Genomic DNA, 15,060 nt, shown 5'->3' with positions numbered 1-15,060 from the left:
GTCTGATTTATGGGCCCCGCTTGCTCCTGAGACAGAGCCCCTGAGACCCTCTTTCTGTCATTTGGCTGTCTGTCCATGGGTGCCTTCAGCCGTAGCTTCATTTTACACATTAATTTTTGCACCAAGCCCAGGAAAGTTCCACCCAGGACAAACGGTGAGCTCCTGCAAGTGTCTCCCCAGCCTCGCACTGCCATCCCGGTGAGCAGGCTTTTGTAGGTGGCAGTGCTGCCGTCTGACTTCACTGCTGACTAAAATGGGGAGCAGAGGCGTTTGCTCTTGTTCCCCTGTCACAGAGCCCTCCTCCTTGATGCGGGGTCCCAGCGACTGGCCAGTTCAGGCAGGAGGGTCCTCGCTGGAGGAGACACCTGTGCTGCAGTTTCTCGCCGGACGGCGCATGTGTATGGGGTCAGGCTGCTCTTAGCCTCCGAGGGTATTTGTGGGTGGGCCTGTCCCTGATAGCACCGTTGGTGTGGCACGCTTGTCTTCACGAGACCTGAGACATTCACAATAGGACTTTCTGGGAGGAGTCGAAACTAAAGTGGAGTTAAGTAACTAAAAATTCAGTTCTTACGAGTACTACTGGCTTGGAAGAGGTGTACTGTTCCTAAAGACCCCTAGCTGGTGTGTGGTTCCCGACATACATGTTAATCTGGTTCCCCACTTATGAGATGCCTTAAACAGCATCTAGCAATGCTCCATAAATAGTTTTAAGTTAATTGTTAGTCATTAATTACTGCCCCTTATAATAATAAGAATGCATTTATTTTCACTCCAAGTTACTTCCGGACTAAATATCCAGTGTGACCATTTAGAGAATAACAGACGCAGGTGGCACTTGTTCTGGCCGGTGTCCTGCACCGATTATGTGATGGTCACTTGGCTATGTCCACTTCGGGGACACTGCAGTAACAGCTAAGCATTGGCTGCCCGAGCTGGATGCCAGCAGTCCTACAGTGGCACATATACGGGGACAGGATGTGGGCTGGGGTGTGCACACCAGCACCCGGGGCAGGGTTATGTACAGGCTACCTGGCGAGAGGCCGGCAGCACCCAGGTAAACTGCCCTGGTTTTAACAGGACAGGCAGCCTGCACCAGGGGCCAGCTTCATCCTGTCTCATCGGGCCCACTGTCTACTCACTGAGTCTTGAGGTCATTATCTGTAAAAACACTTGTCATTCAGGAGGAAGAACATCTTTAGGAAATTTCCTTGACTCCTTCAGTGGGTTTTTGGAGAAGGAGGGGAAGGACTCCTGACTGAGTTGATGAGAGCGCATGTCACTCTTGCCAGTCAGCCTCACCTGGTGTGCTGTCCCCTCCTATCTGCTCAGGCACCATCCAGGCTGCTGTAATGAGGTCACCCCCTAGACACAGGTCCTGAGAGCATGCAGGTTTCTATCCAGAGGAAACCGATCGTGCCTGGTGGGCAAAACCAGGCTGCTCTGCCTCACCTTCCTGTGTAGGGTATGCCTTAGGATGGTACCAAACAGCAAGTGCCACCTGGGCACAGACATGGGACACAGAGCAAGGAGAGGCCAGAAAATGGCTCCCTTTGGTAACCAACATGGGAGAGGGGAGGTGGGGGCCCTAAACTGAGTTAGTGTCCTTAAGAGGTGGCACTAGGTGAAGACAGGGTTGGGGGCGATGCCTCTGTAAGCCTAGGAACGGCAGAGAATGCAGAGCTGGGAGGACCCTACAGGGCGCAGGGGGAGTGGGCCCTGTCCAGATCCTGATTTCTGACTCCCGGCCATGAAGCTGGGTTGTTTTTAAGCCACCAGTTCGTGGTGATTCCTATGACAGCCCCAGGAAGCTCCTTTCTATCAACTGAAATGGGTCAGACTCCTCATGAATTGCATCTTTTCTTTATTTTCTTTTTAGACATTCAAAATTTTAATTATTAAAGTTTGTGTCTCTGTGATACCAAGACCTCAAGGATGACCTGCTGGAGATGATTGTCTAGACTTCTCTGTGTGGCTTCACCTGGGGGGTCTGGTCCACCCCGGTGATGGGACACACCTGGGAGGTGGGACCCACTGGGACACTCAGGGGCAGGCACATGGCTCCATCTCTTGGGCCCACCCCCATTTGTGCCCCCCCAACTAGTCAACCCCGCAGAGGCCCTCTCTGTGCACTGGGCTGTGGGCCTGCTTGTCCCCGTTGTCCCGTGCTGCCCTTGTTTCAGCCCCAGGCTTACCCGCCGTCATGTTTCCCTTGCTTTGCCCTCCTCTTAGACTGGGTGAGTGCTGCTCCCAGCCTTCTCGGGCCTGGCGCCGTGTGCAGTGACAAGTCTAAGCAAGTAGCGGCAGTGTCCACCTGCCTCTGCTGGGGAGGAACCAGTTTCCAGGACACAGCCTGTGCCCACAGCTGTATGTCCAGTGACCTCGGACCATCCAGAAGGACCCCCCCATACATGCACACAGTTATCTGCACACGGCTATGTACACACACACACACATCCGTGTTAATTCCAGAGCCAGAGCAATGTCTGCCTTCAGGAGACTGCGCCTTACATTCTCCTTGATGTGGTTTCTCACTGATAAAGTTTGCACCCAGAAATGCTTTGAAATGCTTTTAATAGACTTGATCAGGCCGTTGTGGCAGGGTCTACGATGGGCCCCCTGCCTGGACACCGCCACCAGCACATTGGGGGGCCCTGTAAGGCACATTGATTGTGATTAGGGTTACATAAAGTCCGGCTAAGATCATTTGCACAAAATTCACAATTTCACCACTCATTATAATACACTTCAATGAAATTCTTGCTTTAAAAATCTCCTTTCACAATAGATCAGCAGTGTACAGTACATGAGCTCTGCAACAAAATTATTTTTAAGAAGTGAGAAACTGACTCCTAAATCAGTGTGCTTTATCATCTACCACAAAGTAGGCCAAAGTTCAGTATTAAATAAATAGGAATTCTTTCCTAATAAAAAATTTTACAACAGTTTTCCTAAGGAAATACATTCATAAGACATTGTTTACATTCTGTTTTACAGTGACGAGAACAGCTAGGATTCTCACTTGTGAAATGTATCCACAGTACGGGGGTCTGTAACACTGTGTCACGGGTGGAGTTGTCTCTCGGTCACTGAAATGTGGGGCTTGGGGTTCTGTGAGGTCGCATGTCTGGAACTTCGGTTCCATTATGGCTGTGCTTAGATTGTGCAGTTCAGCAAACGTCTGCCCACCTACCCCAGAAATAGGGCCGAAGGGTTTGCCCGGGAGATGTTTGCCAAATGGATTCACCACTGGGAAGTTTAGCGTCAAGTGGGGTGAGTAGGGTGTCCAGCCACTGCCCCTGAGCTGCTTTACCAGACTCAGCCTCTGGCCCTGCAGCCTGAAATTGGATCTGGGTCCAGTGGTCCAGGGGAGTTAGTTGTTAAGGCGCTGGAGGGGCCAGACTGACTAGGCTGTGGACCCCGGACGACCCCCTGCTCCTGGACCCAGCCTGTTCTGGATGAACCACTACTGCAGGGGAGTGGACAGAGCATCACCTTCCTCAAGTTGCTGTTGGTGGCTGTGGCTCAGCAATGGCTGGCCTGAGGTCACTAATGGACAGGTTTGGTTGTGTGGATTGTGGCTGAGTCTTGTGCTCTCAGAGTTGATTAAAGTGGTTGCAAAGTGTGGAGAGCAACTACTGAAAATCAGCTCTCCTTTATTTGTGATGGCTGAGCTAATTATTCAAATAGTGAGTAGCTCTGCTCCCTCTGGATGCAGAGCCTCCTCTGTGTCGGTGAACAAACACCACACTGAATGTTCCTTTTGCTGTCACTTGCTTTTCTCAATAGCAAAGCTACAAACAGCAAATTGCAGAGACTTTTCCATCAGGGACTCAATGTGCACCATGAAAACACTATCAACTGCTCGTGATCCTCACCCGTGGAGGCTGTGACAACTTGAGCACAGCATGAAGTCTCCTTTCCTGAGCAGAGCAGAGCCTGGCTTCTTTAGAAAAGCCTCTAGGAGTGTCCTGAAGTCCACTGTCCCTTTAATCCTTCACTACCTCAACTTCACACAAAACCTTACCTCTGAGGAATGGGCGGGCAGATGAGGGCCAACTCAGCAACTGCTAAGTTAGCAGGTCCCTCGCCAACCGCTCCCCGCAGGATAGCTGGACAGTGGTCTTGGTGGGAATGGGGGAGCTCTAAGGGCTCATCTCTGATACCCTGGAGGAGGTAACAGGCCATCTGTGCTACGTCCTCAGTATAGGGCCAGGGGTCTTACCAGGGTCTGGGCCCTGTTCCAAGACCCCTTAGTCCTCCATAAAAAAGCAGCTCCCAACAGCACACCTTCCACCAGCTTTCCTCTGCTTGGTCAGGAGGGCCCAGGTCCACCTAAGGACTGGCTGTATTTCTAAACAAGAGTTGTTTAGAAATGAAGGCCCCACTGGCTTAGCTGCAGCTGTGGGAGACACCCATGCAGCCAGTACAAACTCTAACCCAGCCTGGGCTATCTGCCAGTGTCGGGTGGGGCAGCTTGGGCCAGAGAGCAGGTGTTTTAGTACAGGGCAGCACCTGGTACTCAGAGGCCGCCGCACTGAGAGCAGACAGGTGCTGGGCTTTAGAAGTCTCAACACAAAAAGGATGAATGAACACAGATGTTTCTGCAATTGTACTGAGTCCATGAGGTGGTAGGTGGTTCACAGAACTGGTTAGTGGGCATGGTATCACCCAGGTCTTGGATGACCACACCCCAACCCCTTGGCCTGTGAATTGCTCCTGGGACCGGGGCTTCTGATCTCCTGGGGCCCTGAGAGAGGCCAGCCTGGGCCTGAAGTCAGGTTGCTGCCATGTGGGAAAATATCATTTTTCTTGGGTCTCAGTTTCCCTGACAGTGCTGATGAGAGCGAGAAGGGATATTAAAAGTGACAAGAACTCAAACACAGAGGCTGGACTCTGGAGTCCAAGGGCCCTTCCAGTCCCTGAGTCAGGAGTGACAGTGGGAACAGTACTAAGTGCCAACTCAGTTCAAAACCAGGACAGGTGTACAGAAGGACCCACGAGGCACTCTCCTTACAAGGGCACCTGTCCATATCTCCCAGAAACTGGAGGCTTGGCCACTGTCCACTTCTTGTTCCACAGGGGCTCCCCTGCACTCTGCAGGTGGCGCCACGGAATTTCGAGGTTCAGGCCTTGCAGACATTTGGTCCTCCTGCTATTGATCCCACACCCAGACTTTGGATGAGGTGGGGAGTGGCACCCAAGGCTGCTCCAAGCCTCGACGGGAAGACCGCGGGGTCGAGGCCATGGAGGGGACACCTGGGAGGTCGCGTCCGTCACAGGGGCGTCTCCTCTTGCTCCAGTGCATGCGGCGGCGCGTGGAACGACGGTTGCAGGGACGCCAGCTTGAGCAGCGCCGGCCGGCGGCGAGCGCGGGGCCGCTGGAACGAGCGCCGGCTGTGCACGCGGCGTGCCGCCGCCGACCGCGCGTGCGCGCCTGGCAGCCCCCGGCGCTCCAGTCCCGCCCCCTGCGTAGGCCCTTCTTCTAAAGCAGACCCCACCTCCGACAAAGGGCCCGCCCCCAGTTCGAGGTCCCGAGGTGCAGCGGAAGCCGGGTTCTGGGCGGTGGGCTGGGCCGGAGGCGCAATTGCCGGGGCCGGGTTGGGCAGGGGTGGGGCGAGCAGGCGCGGAGGCATCTCAGCGGCGGGCAGTACCTCGCGCGGGGACGTGCGTCCCGTCAGCGGCGCGTCAGAGCCCGTGTCACCTGCAGGAGAAACCAGCATGATCGCGGGCTCCTGAGGGCAAGGAGAACCCCCACCACCTGCCATGTTCTGGGACACTTGCAGGCCACACCCTGGCTGTGTGACCACCAGAGTCCCCAGTGACAGGGTCAGGTCAGACCCTGACTCTGAAGACCTTCCACAGGTACCCCCGTCTGTCCCCTGCCGTACAGAGCCCAGCACTGAGATCCAGGATGTTCAAGGAGAAGACCGCAGGAGGGAGGAAGCCGGGAGGAGACAGAGGCATAGAAGCGCCGTGGAGTCCTGCCCACAAGCCAGGGGGGGCATCAAGTGGAACTGTGCAAGGCGCTTCACTGCGCACCACCACTTCTAGTCCCAGAAACGTCCGGAGAAAGGCCAGCTCGCGTACCAAGAAACCACTTCGCCACCCTAAACCAAGTCCAACCAGGTGGACTGATAACCACCCCTCTCCAAGTGTCCACAGGAGGGAAAAAGAGGTGAAACTCCCATGAGCGAGTCTGCCCCACCTGTGCTGGGGGGAGTCTTCTTTTCCATTCCTCCCATGTTTCCACAAACTCTCAAGGTAAACGTGCTAAGCCCAGAACCCTGCCCAAGGAGGCTGAATCCCTTCCCTGCAGAAGGCTAAGTGAGGACAGCACGTTCTGGGACCCAACAGTATCACCACGGCAGCACCTACTGAAAGGCGGCCCAGTCCTTTACCCTCCACCCTTGCACACCGCCCTCTCCTTGCCTTCTCCCTGCCTGTCCTGATGGAGGAGGGCACGCCCCCCAGGACTGGAAGGGAGAAGGCAAGGAGAGGGTGGTGGGTGAGGGTGCAGGGTAAAGGGCTAGGCCACCTTCCAGCAGGTGCTCCTCTCTGGATGCGGGCGAAAGGAAACAGCTGCTTCTCTCCTGGACTCACTTCTGTCATGTAGTCTTTCCCTGGGGACCCAGGGCCTTGAGGGAGACAAATAGATGTTCCCTTTGCACACAGCACCCCAGCCCAACCCATGCCCAGTCATCTCTGAGCTCATAACTGAGATTCATGGGCTTGCTGCATGGGTTAAAAACTTAGAGCAGTTAGTGATCAAACTGACAGGCTAAGTAGTTTCTAGCCAGTAAGCTAAAACAGTCGAATCCCCAAACAGTTCTGAATCCTGACATCCCGGCTGAAGATGCAGAGACTCCGATAGTCTCCTATGAAAGGTTCAACCAGAACAAGAGGCTTGTGGGAACAGGCTTAGCAAGAGGAAGAGCAGCTGCTGGAGAAAGTCTGTAGAGGTTAAGGTCCCGGGCCAAGAGAGAGGCAGATGTCTAGGGAGAGGAGCTGAGGAGAGAGCAGGTGTTAGGGACTAGAGAGGGGTGAGGAGCCAGTTACATGTGCGTGGAATCAGGCAGAGTGGTGTGGGGCTGCTCCTTGGGGCCTTCGGCCATCAGGAAGGAGTCCACAGACTTGCTGCTGAGGCGGAAGGGAGCCAGGCGGTGGAAGTTGCCCGGAGATTGGGGGATCTGCACTCGGGCCCTCTGGGAGGGCACCACTGTCTCCCCGGGAGACTGCCAGGGTGGCACCCTGGTCAGGATGTTCGGGTCCTCATCCAGGGAAAACACAGGGTTGTCAATTCCTAGGAGAAAGGGCAGTGGCTGATCAGCTTCCCAAGTATACCCAGAATGGCAAGATGGAGGGTGGTACCCAGGGGTCAGATACCAGTGTGTCCTGCGGCCGTCACCTGGAGGTCACCTAGAAGGTCAGGGTCATGTGCCTTTGGGGCTTGAGGCCCTCCACCCCATGCTCTCCTTCCCCACACCATGAGCAGGACAGGTGACAGCTCCCTTCTCTCAGAGCAGAGACCTCCCCGGTCCCACCGGCCCTGTCCAATGACTGCATTCACTTCTAAAGTGGCAGGCCACCCCTCTCCTCACCCGAGGGGGAGTCTGTCGCTGTATCCCTTGTGACATTCGCCAGGAACTCAATCCCTCCACTCATGTCTTCAGCATCGTAGTTGGGGGTCTCCTCCGGGTCTGAAAGTTCCAAATCTGGTGGCAGAGGAAGGGCAGCACAAGGGAAATGGGCTGGGTACACGGAAGGCCCCGGCCCAGTGCTCCCAGCATGCCCTGAGGGCTGACATCACTGCCACTCTGACAGGCAGGGCGGCGGCCTGCCGTGCAGGGTCCTGGGTGTTGGGCGAAGGGTCTCCCTTCAAGGATGGCCCCCTGCACCCTGCCTCGCCCTTTGCCCATGTCCCTGACTTCCTGCTGACAAGCATTTCTGCTGTGGCCCCAGTTGGTACCTTTTTCCTTAATGGTGAAATTTTGTATGGAGCTCTCCATGGGCAGTTTGCCATTGGGAATGCTGCTGTTTCTCTGAAAAACAGGAAAAAAACACAGGTAAAAATAAGGCAGCCAGAGGGTCCCTGATGGCAGATGGTCCTTGGGAGACCCCACTGGTCCGCAGCCCAGATCCCCTCCCTCTGCAGGCCTGTCCCTGAAGGGGGTTCCTTGGTGGTTCCATCCCTGAGCAACACGGTCCCACAGTGACCTTAACCCCCCAGTCCTGCCTTCGCACTGTTCCCCCAGCCTCCCGCCCCCAAGCCGAGGTCCCCCTGCCCCGTGGCCCCTCACTCAGCACCTCACCCGTTTCTGAGCGCGCTCTCGCTTGTACTGTTTGGCCGCCTTCTTGTTCTGGTTGATGCCCAGCTTGGCTGACTTGAAGGACTCCAGGCGCTTCCGCATGGTCCTGTGGAAGATCTCCTTGTCCTGCTTCTCGTCTTCCTCTGGAGTTAGCTCGTGTCGACTGTAGAGATGTTTGTACTGCGGAAGGGGAGAGATGACAGGGACAGTCACAGCTGGCGGTGGCCTGCAGAGCTGGAGGCACCCCAACATTACCGCCCCTGTGCAGCCCCAGGGCAGGCTCCCTGCGAAGATGGCCGGACAGACACCCGGGACTCCAGAGCTCCGGGACCACCAGCCGTTAGGCTGATCCCTGACCCTCCAGCCTGAGGGACATCTTCCCTAAGGCAAGGATTCCCCCCTTCATTCCAGGGAGAGAAAAGGCGGGCCTGTGCCCCCACCCAAGGCTCTCTCTCTGGTCGGGTCCCTAGGGGCCCTGGGAGGCGCCCCCACTGCCTGGCGAGCTCACCTCCTGCCGGGGCTTGTACAGGTACTGCTGCAGCGTGTGGTGGGTGACCATGTCCTCTGTGTCGCGGATGCTCCTCCTCCTCTGCTCCAGGGACTGCATGTCCAGGCACACGGCACTAACGTTTTCCCTCCTACAGGGGACCAGGTGCAGTGTCGGAGAGCTCTGTCGCTCTCCCGCCTGCCCTCCTGCCCCCGTGTGCCCTCTGGCCTGGGCCCCAGCCACTGCTTAGAAAGCTGGTCCCGGGAGTCCTCTCCCTGGGGGTTTTGGTCTGACCGATGCCCTCAAAGCCACCTGTTGAAGGCTGAGCTTACCTGTGTGCATTTCCATGGCCATGCTAAAGCCCCAGCTGTGGGCTCGCACGCCCACTGCCTGTCCCCAGCATCACTGGCCGATAAGGCCAGCAACAGCCCTCTGCTGCCTGCAAGCCCCAGCCGAGCAGCCGGCCCAGACAAGGCAGGAGGCTCCGGCCCCAAGTCTGCTGCCTGGCTTTCCTGACCACCCGCTGCCCCGACTCTGCCAACACTAACCTGTTGACCGGGTAATAGCGGTGAGTTTGTGCAGGGGGCACCTGTTTCCACGCCCCTCCGCACACTCTGGGCCACCCCCACGGTGTTCAAGCTGGGGGCTCCACTTGCCTCCTTTACACCTCTCAGTTGCCCCAGGATGCCCATTGGCTGGTGTCTGTCCCTGGTGTGGCTGTGATCGGGAGGCCTGGGAAGTGCTGGGCAGGGAACACCGCCCCCCAACGGCAGCCCCCAGGGGCATGGTGGGAGGCGCCCTGGTAAGGGGTGGCCTCTCCCAGGGAGGAGCCTGGGTGAACGTGGGCACGTACAGCAGGTAGGAGACGGAGGCCTCCACAGTGGACGGGCGTGGTGTGCTGAAGTTGACGTTGACCACGTTGTCAGTGCTGGGGGAGCGGATGAAGGCCAGGGACCCGCGGCGCTCTCCCTGTGAGGGGGCAGCCTGCATAAGCGAGGACAGGGAGCACCGGGCCTGGCCAGGCACTCGGGCAGAGCCCAGAGAAGCCTGGAGCGCTGGGGCCACGTCACACTGTTCCTGGGTCCAGGACACCTCTCCGCCGAGAGCCGAGATTTCAGAGGCCACAGCCAAGGCCTTCATTGGGCTGAGAAGCGGTGACTTGTGATGGAAGAAGAAAGTGAAGGTGCAACCGTGTGTGAAGGACACAGCACCTCACTGGGCGCTGTGTGGGGGGAGGTGTTGGTAAAGCATGGCGGGGTTAGGAAGGTGACCCCTGCCTCCACTGGGGTCCGCACTAGCTGTCCTCATTTGTCCATGGCGGGAACCCTCGGGAATCATACCTTCAGATTGAGACCTCACAGAGCAGAGCCTGACAGGAAGAAAAGTCACAGCCTGGTTCCTATTGGTGGGGGCTGGGCCATGAGCTGGGGGTACCCCTGAGGGGAGGGGCTTGGAGCTGGGGAGGGTGCCTGAGTGGGACTGACCTGCTGGGAGCAGACAACAAGGTACACGGGCCACACCCTGGTGCCGTCTGAACAGGCCTGACCAGGGGAGGAGCCCATGGGCACAGTCAGGGGTTGGGACACTGGATGTGGGGAGCGCAGGTAGAGGTGAGGCTGGGGACCTTGCCAGGAGCCTGTGTCACCCACATGGCAGCTGGGAGTCTGGAGCCTGTGGTTTAGGGTTTCCATGGAACAGGGCTGGCTTGGCCCCGGCTCAGGGAATGGTTGACGGGCCCACTCCTCATCTCCCCATGGCCCCCAGCTCCTCCGCCAGGAGCACCGGGTCCCTCTGAGCAACCTGGGCATCGACGTGTCTGGTGCGTGTGGGATAGAGGAGCCCTGAGGAGGCAGCAGTCGTTCTCCCTCTGAACAAACAGACACTCCCAGCCCCCTCACTGCACCTCTGTGTTGAGGCCACAGGGTTTGCTGAGACTCCCAGCTCATCGGCTCTGCGTAGACCTCAGCTGGCATGAGAAAGGACAGAGGGAAGGCGTGACATCTGCGGGCTCCGGGGGATCAGAGGGGAGGTCAGGATTGCCTAGTCGGAGCCCCTCAGAGGAGGCCTGGTCAGGGGTCGAAAGTGAGCCTGCTGCTGTGAGTACTGAGTGTCACTGGGGGCAGCAGGGCCTGGAAGTCACTGTTACAGGTCATACACTGGGGGCAGGAAAGAAGCAAGCTCAGGGCCTGCCTAGACCCAGGCCTGTGCAAGGTACCAGGTGACCTTGGGACTCGGGGCATGTGTGGAGACATGCAGATGGCAGGGGTGGCCTGGTGATCAATGTGATGGCCATGTGGTGATCACATGTGTGCAACAGCTAGAAAGCACTGCCAGGAGGTGTGTGGCCACTGGGGAAGAGGCCAGCTGGGCTGCATATCCCATGAGGACTGGAGTTAGACCTGAGACCCACCATGGCCTGTGTCCTAACTGTGAGTGGCTGGAAGCTGCCGCTTGGGAGGTGGTGTCAGAAACAGAGAGATCCTGGGTGTCACCACACAGCCCACACAGCAGGCCTGTCCCTTATCTACCCATGTGCTCCCTGAGCCCTGCTCATGGACGCCGCACCCTGGATGCATGGGGGTGAGAGCTCTCCCAGAGGCCTGGGGTGAAATGCATTTACTCGAAGAAGGCCGGGGACTCTGGTGCTGGTGAGTCCTGCTCCCCAGGAGGGATGAGGCAATGCTGAGGAGGCCACTTCAGAACCAAAGCCTGCCCACAGGTGTGTTCCATGCTCACCCCGTGGGACTCAAGCAGACATCCTTGCTGTCTCCCCTGTGTGCGCATGTGTGTGCACATGTGTGCCTGTATGAGCATGTGTGCATGTGTGTTGAGAGCCATGATGGCCCCATAACCCCATACCTGGCCCCAGAGGTCAGATCCACCAGCACCATAGTGTCCTACAGAGTCATGGGGGAGGGTTCTATGCCTCAGCCTCTGGTGAGAGGGAGCTGTGACATGACCCTTCCCTGGGGTATTGGAGGACTTATGAACTTCATGTACACTAGCAGGTGGGCCATCAAGAGCATCATGGTGCCCTGACTAGTATAGCTCAGTGGATTGAGCGCAGGCTGTGAACCAAAGGGTCGCCAATTCCATTCCCAGACTAGGGCATATCCCTGGGTTTCGGGCCAGGTCCCCAGTGGGGGCGTGTGAGAGGCAACCACACATTGATGTTTCTCTCCCTCTCTTTCCCCCTCCCTTCCTCTCTCTCTAAAAATAAAGAAAAGAAAAGAACAACATGGTGCTGCCTGCAGCTGCCTCCCCACCCGCCCCATGGCCTTAGGTAAGGAGGAGCCCAGGGGCTGCCCACACCCCATGTCTGGGTCCTGGGTCAGGCCCCACCTCCCACAAAACACACACGGTGTCTCGTACCTCAGTCACATAGCTGATGGCGTCCTTCAGGTTGAGCTCATGGAAAACATTAAGAATTCGATCTCTTGACTTTTGGGCTGACCTCCTCATAAGGATTTTGCTGAGGAATTTCCTATCAAAATTGGACCACCTGGGGGATGGAACCAGACAAGGTCAGCACCTGGAGGGCTGTGGGTGAGGCCCTGGAACGACAGGGCAGGGTACCCCACCCACCACCCAGACTTGCCAAACATGGTCTCCCGAGCTGGGTAGACACAGAAGGCCCCCTGTTCCCTCACTGACTTTTATGTATTATTTATAACAACCACAAAGGCAAATTTAAAAAGAAAAGCAGTAAACCACAATCATGCCTATTTCACAACTCTACTTTGTTCCTACCTTCCTATCTGATGACAGTTGTTATTTTCTCATCTAATTTGATATTGCAGACAGTTTTCCAAGTGACTATGTAAGCCTCCAGAAAGGTGGGCAGAGGACAGTGTGGGGCACATCACGACTGCAGGAGGCACAGGTCAGGGGAGGAGACCAGCCCCACCCCCTCAGCTCTCACAATCAGAGAGTCAAGCCGCCCGGAAACAGTTTTTTAAACCCAGCACAATTAGAACAGTGGCCAGCTGTTTGTGTCAGAAGAGGCAGTGGCTGGACCAGACCTGAAGGGGAACCTTCCAGAAGAGGCTCAGTGCGTGGGGGAGGGGAAACGTGGGGCAGGGGGGCTCCAAACCCCGGGGAGGAGGGGTTGCAGGGGAAGGAGGGGACCTGGACATTTTGGCTCCTTTGAGTGCAGTGTTTTTCGTAATTAGGGTTTTGTGGGGTCAGAGTGTCAGCATTCTCTTTCCCTGGAAGGTCTATAGTCATTGGATAGAGGAGGAGGCAGGGAAACGAACAACTGAGGCAAAAGTACCTCCCAAGGTTCCCTTCTCATCCGGTCAGGGGCCACACCAGCCACTTACTTGTCTCTGAGATAATTGTGTCCGATTTGCCCTGATATGTCCTCGATGGCCGAGAGGATGTGGTCGAAAGCCTTTCCAGAACAGACAGAAGGGTCAGTGTCACCTGATGGCCCTCCCTATGTTCCTCCCCACGTTCCCCTTCCCCCCCAGCACTCGCCTCTCCCCTGTCCCTGTCCCTCCCTTCCCCCACCCCTACCCGGCCATGCAGCTTCTCATTGAGTTTGGGCTCATGGTGTTCACTCCTCTTCACCTTCAGCCACTGCACCAGGGGCTTGATGGTCAGGCCCTGGGAGATGGAGGCAGGGGGCACACTGACCCTGACAGCCAGGACAGGCCCCACAGCACCTCGATCCAGCCCACCTGGCCCCCGGTGTGCAATTCCACACCCGACCCACCCACACCCACAGGGGGTGAAGCAGGCCACCCTTATCCAGGGACCTGGCAGGTTTGTGAGCTTCCCTGCAGAGAGCATCCCCCACAACAGCCCTGCAGGTCCCCTGGCACCTCTTGAGGGCCCGAAATCAGCTCCTCAGATGAGCCTAAAGCAAGGCCAAGTGGGGTGATAAAATACGAACTGGGGCTCTCTCAACCGGTGACAGCTCAGAAGGATATTTTTAAGCCAAATTGTGCTGCGTCCCCTGTGGGGCCACATGAAAACCTACAAAACAGCTCCTAGTTACTAAAATTATAAAATCTAATTAGGGCCTGGAGCTCGGAAGGGGTCTCTGGAGAACACAGTGATGGTGTGGCCCACCCGCTGTGGCCGGCGGACTCGGGCATGGAGGGCTGTCAGGAGGACAGTGGGGCCTGGCTGGTCCAGTGCAGAGAGGCTACCTGGAAGATGACAGTGAAGTAGATGACGATGATGGTGGTGCTGACGAACAGTTTCTTCTCCTTGACCTTGTCCTCATCCAGAAGGACCACCAGGGCAAAAGCCACAGCCCCACGCAGGCCACCGTAGCACATGACCACCTGGTCTATGATCTCCAGCTGCACCATGCGGTACCGGTTCAGGATCCAGGTCTGCAGCACAACACCTGTGGGGGCCAGGCCTGTGCTCAGCTGCCACAGAGGGCCCTGCGCCCACTGTCGACCCTCCTGGCAGCCGCTGCCCTTGAAAGGTGGCACTTAGGAGTTCCCTCTCAGGATGGAAGGCAGTGACAAGTGACAGCAGCCTCTAGCATTGGGGATGGTGACAACTTCCCATCATGGCCCTGCTCACCCCCCTCCCTTGTTCCACTTTGGAACCGTGCCTTTCTGTGGATACTCTGAACACTCCAAGTCTGCGGTGTCGGCTGCTGGGCAGCTCCGCCGGTCTCAGGTCTCCATGGGGCTAAGGCTGTGCTGGCCGAGGCTTTGCCTCCTGTTGCCTCAGGCAGGTCTGGGACCAAAGGCCAGTGCTTGACCCTGCCCCACCACGGCATGTGCTCCCTGGACCCTTAGTCCCCAGGGACCGGGGGAGGTGGGGGTGCGACCACTGGAAGCCTTTCTTCCCCTTGGGCCCCCATCAAGGTCCCCAAGGCAGCACATGCCAGGGATGGTGACAGGTTCTGGAGGGCGGCACACATGCCATGGTCCGCTTCCTCAATGACTGCACCGCACTGTCCCTGAGTCATTCCGTCGTGTCCCAAATTTGTGGGGAACCAGACGGGCTCCCCTGGGTTCGGGAACCTTCCACGCTGACCCAAAGCTGTCCTACCTTAGAATCACCGTGGTGAGGCCACGAGAAGGCCTGGGCATTCCCTGAGGCCTACTGACTATCCGTCTGAGGCTCCCTGGGGCACCTGAACCTCCCCTTCGCTGGGCTGGCGGCGAATGTCAATGCCCTGGTTCCCACAGACTCCCCACGGCCAGTCCCTATGTCAACCTGCCATTGTCCCCCCACTGTCCTGCCATCTCCCCATCATCCTCCACGGCCTCCCGTCCCCTGTCACTCCAGGCGCAT

General features: G+C 57.2%; 1 protein-coding gene across 2 annotated transcripts in view; it reads right to left on the bottom strand.

The window, feature by feature from the left end:
* Nucleotides 1–2,560: 2,560 nt before the first annotated feature.
* The window catches only part of SLC9A3 (solute carrier family 9 member A3), a 48,839-nt gene continuing 36,339 nt past the window's right edge, over nucleotides 2,561–15,060 (bottom strand). The window contains exons 7-17 of one of the 2 annotated variants that reach the window (XM_037137390.2): nucleotides 13,950–14,152; nucleotides 13,312–13,401; nucleotides 13,116–13,186; nucleotides 12,166–12,295; nucleotides 9,647–9,762; nucleotides 8,815–8,944; nucleotides 8,310–8,486; nucleotides 7,967–8,039; nucleotides 7,599–7,712; nucleotides 7,057–7,300; nucleotides 2,561–5,701 (exon numbers count right to left, since the gene is read on the bottom strand). In XM_037137390.2, the coding sequence (XP_036993285.2) occupies nucleotides 5,698–5,701; nucleotides 7,057–7,300; nucleotides 7,599–7,712; nucleotides 7,967–8,039; nucleotides 8,310–8,486; nucleotides 8,815–8,944; nucleotides 9,647–9,762; nucleotides 12,166–12,295; nucleotides 13,116–13,186; nucleotides 13,312–13,401; nucleotides 13,950–14,152 (1,352 nt within the window). In that variant the 3' untranslated portion in view covers nucleotides 2,561–5,697. Of the gene's footprint in view, nucleotides 5,702–7,052; nucleotides 7,301–7,598; nucleotides 7,713–7,966; nucleotides 8,040–8,309; nucleotides 8,487–8,814; nucleotides 8,945–9,646; nucleotides 9,763–12,165; nucleotides 12,296–13,115; nucleotides 13,187–13,311; nucleotides 13,402–13,949; nucleotides 14,153–15,060 lie in introns of those variants that run through there. The other variant, XM_037137391.2, reaches the window with a different exon arrangement.

This window comes from Artibeus jamaicensis, unplaced genomic scaffold (assembly GCF_021234435.1).
Source record: "Artibeus jamaicensis isolate MK-2021 breed Jamaican fruit bat unplaced genomic scaffold, CSHL_Jam_final scaffold_369, whole genome shotgun sequence".
NCBI lineage: Eukaryota > Metazoa > Chordata > Mammalia > Chiroptera > Phyllostomidae > Artibeus > Artibeus jamaicensis.
Note: the sequence above shows the minus strand (reverse complement) of the source record. Positions and strands in the feature narration are given on the sequence as shown.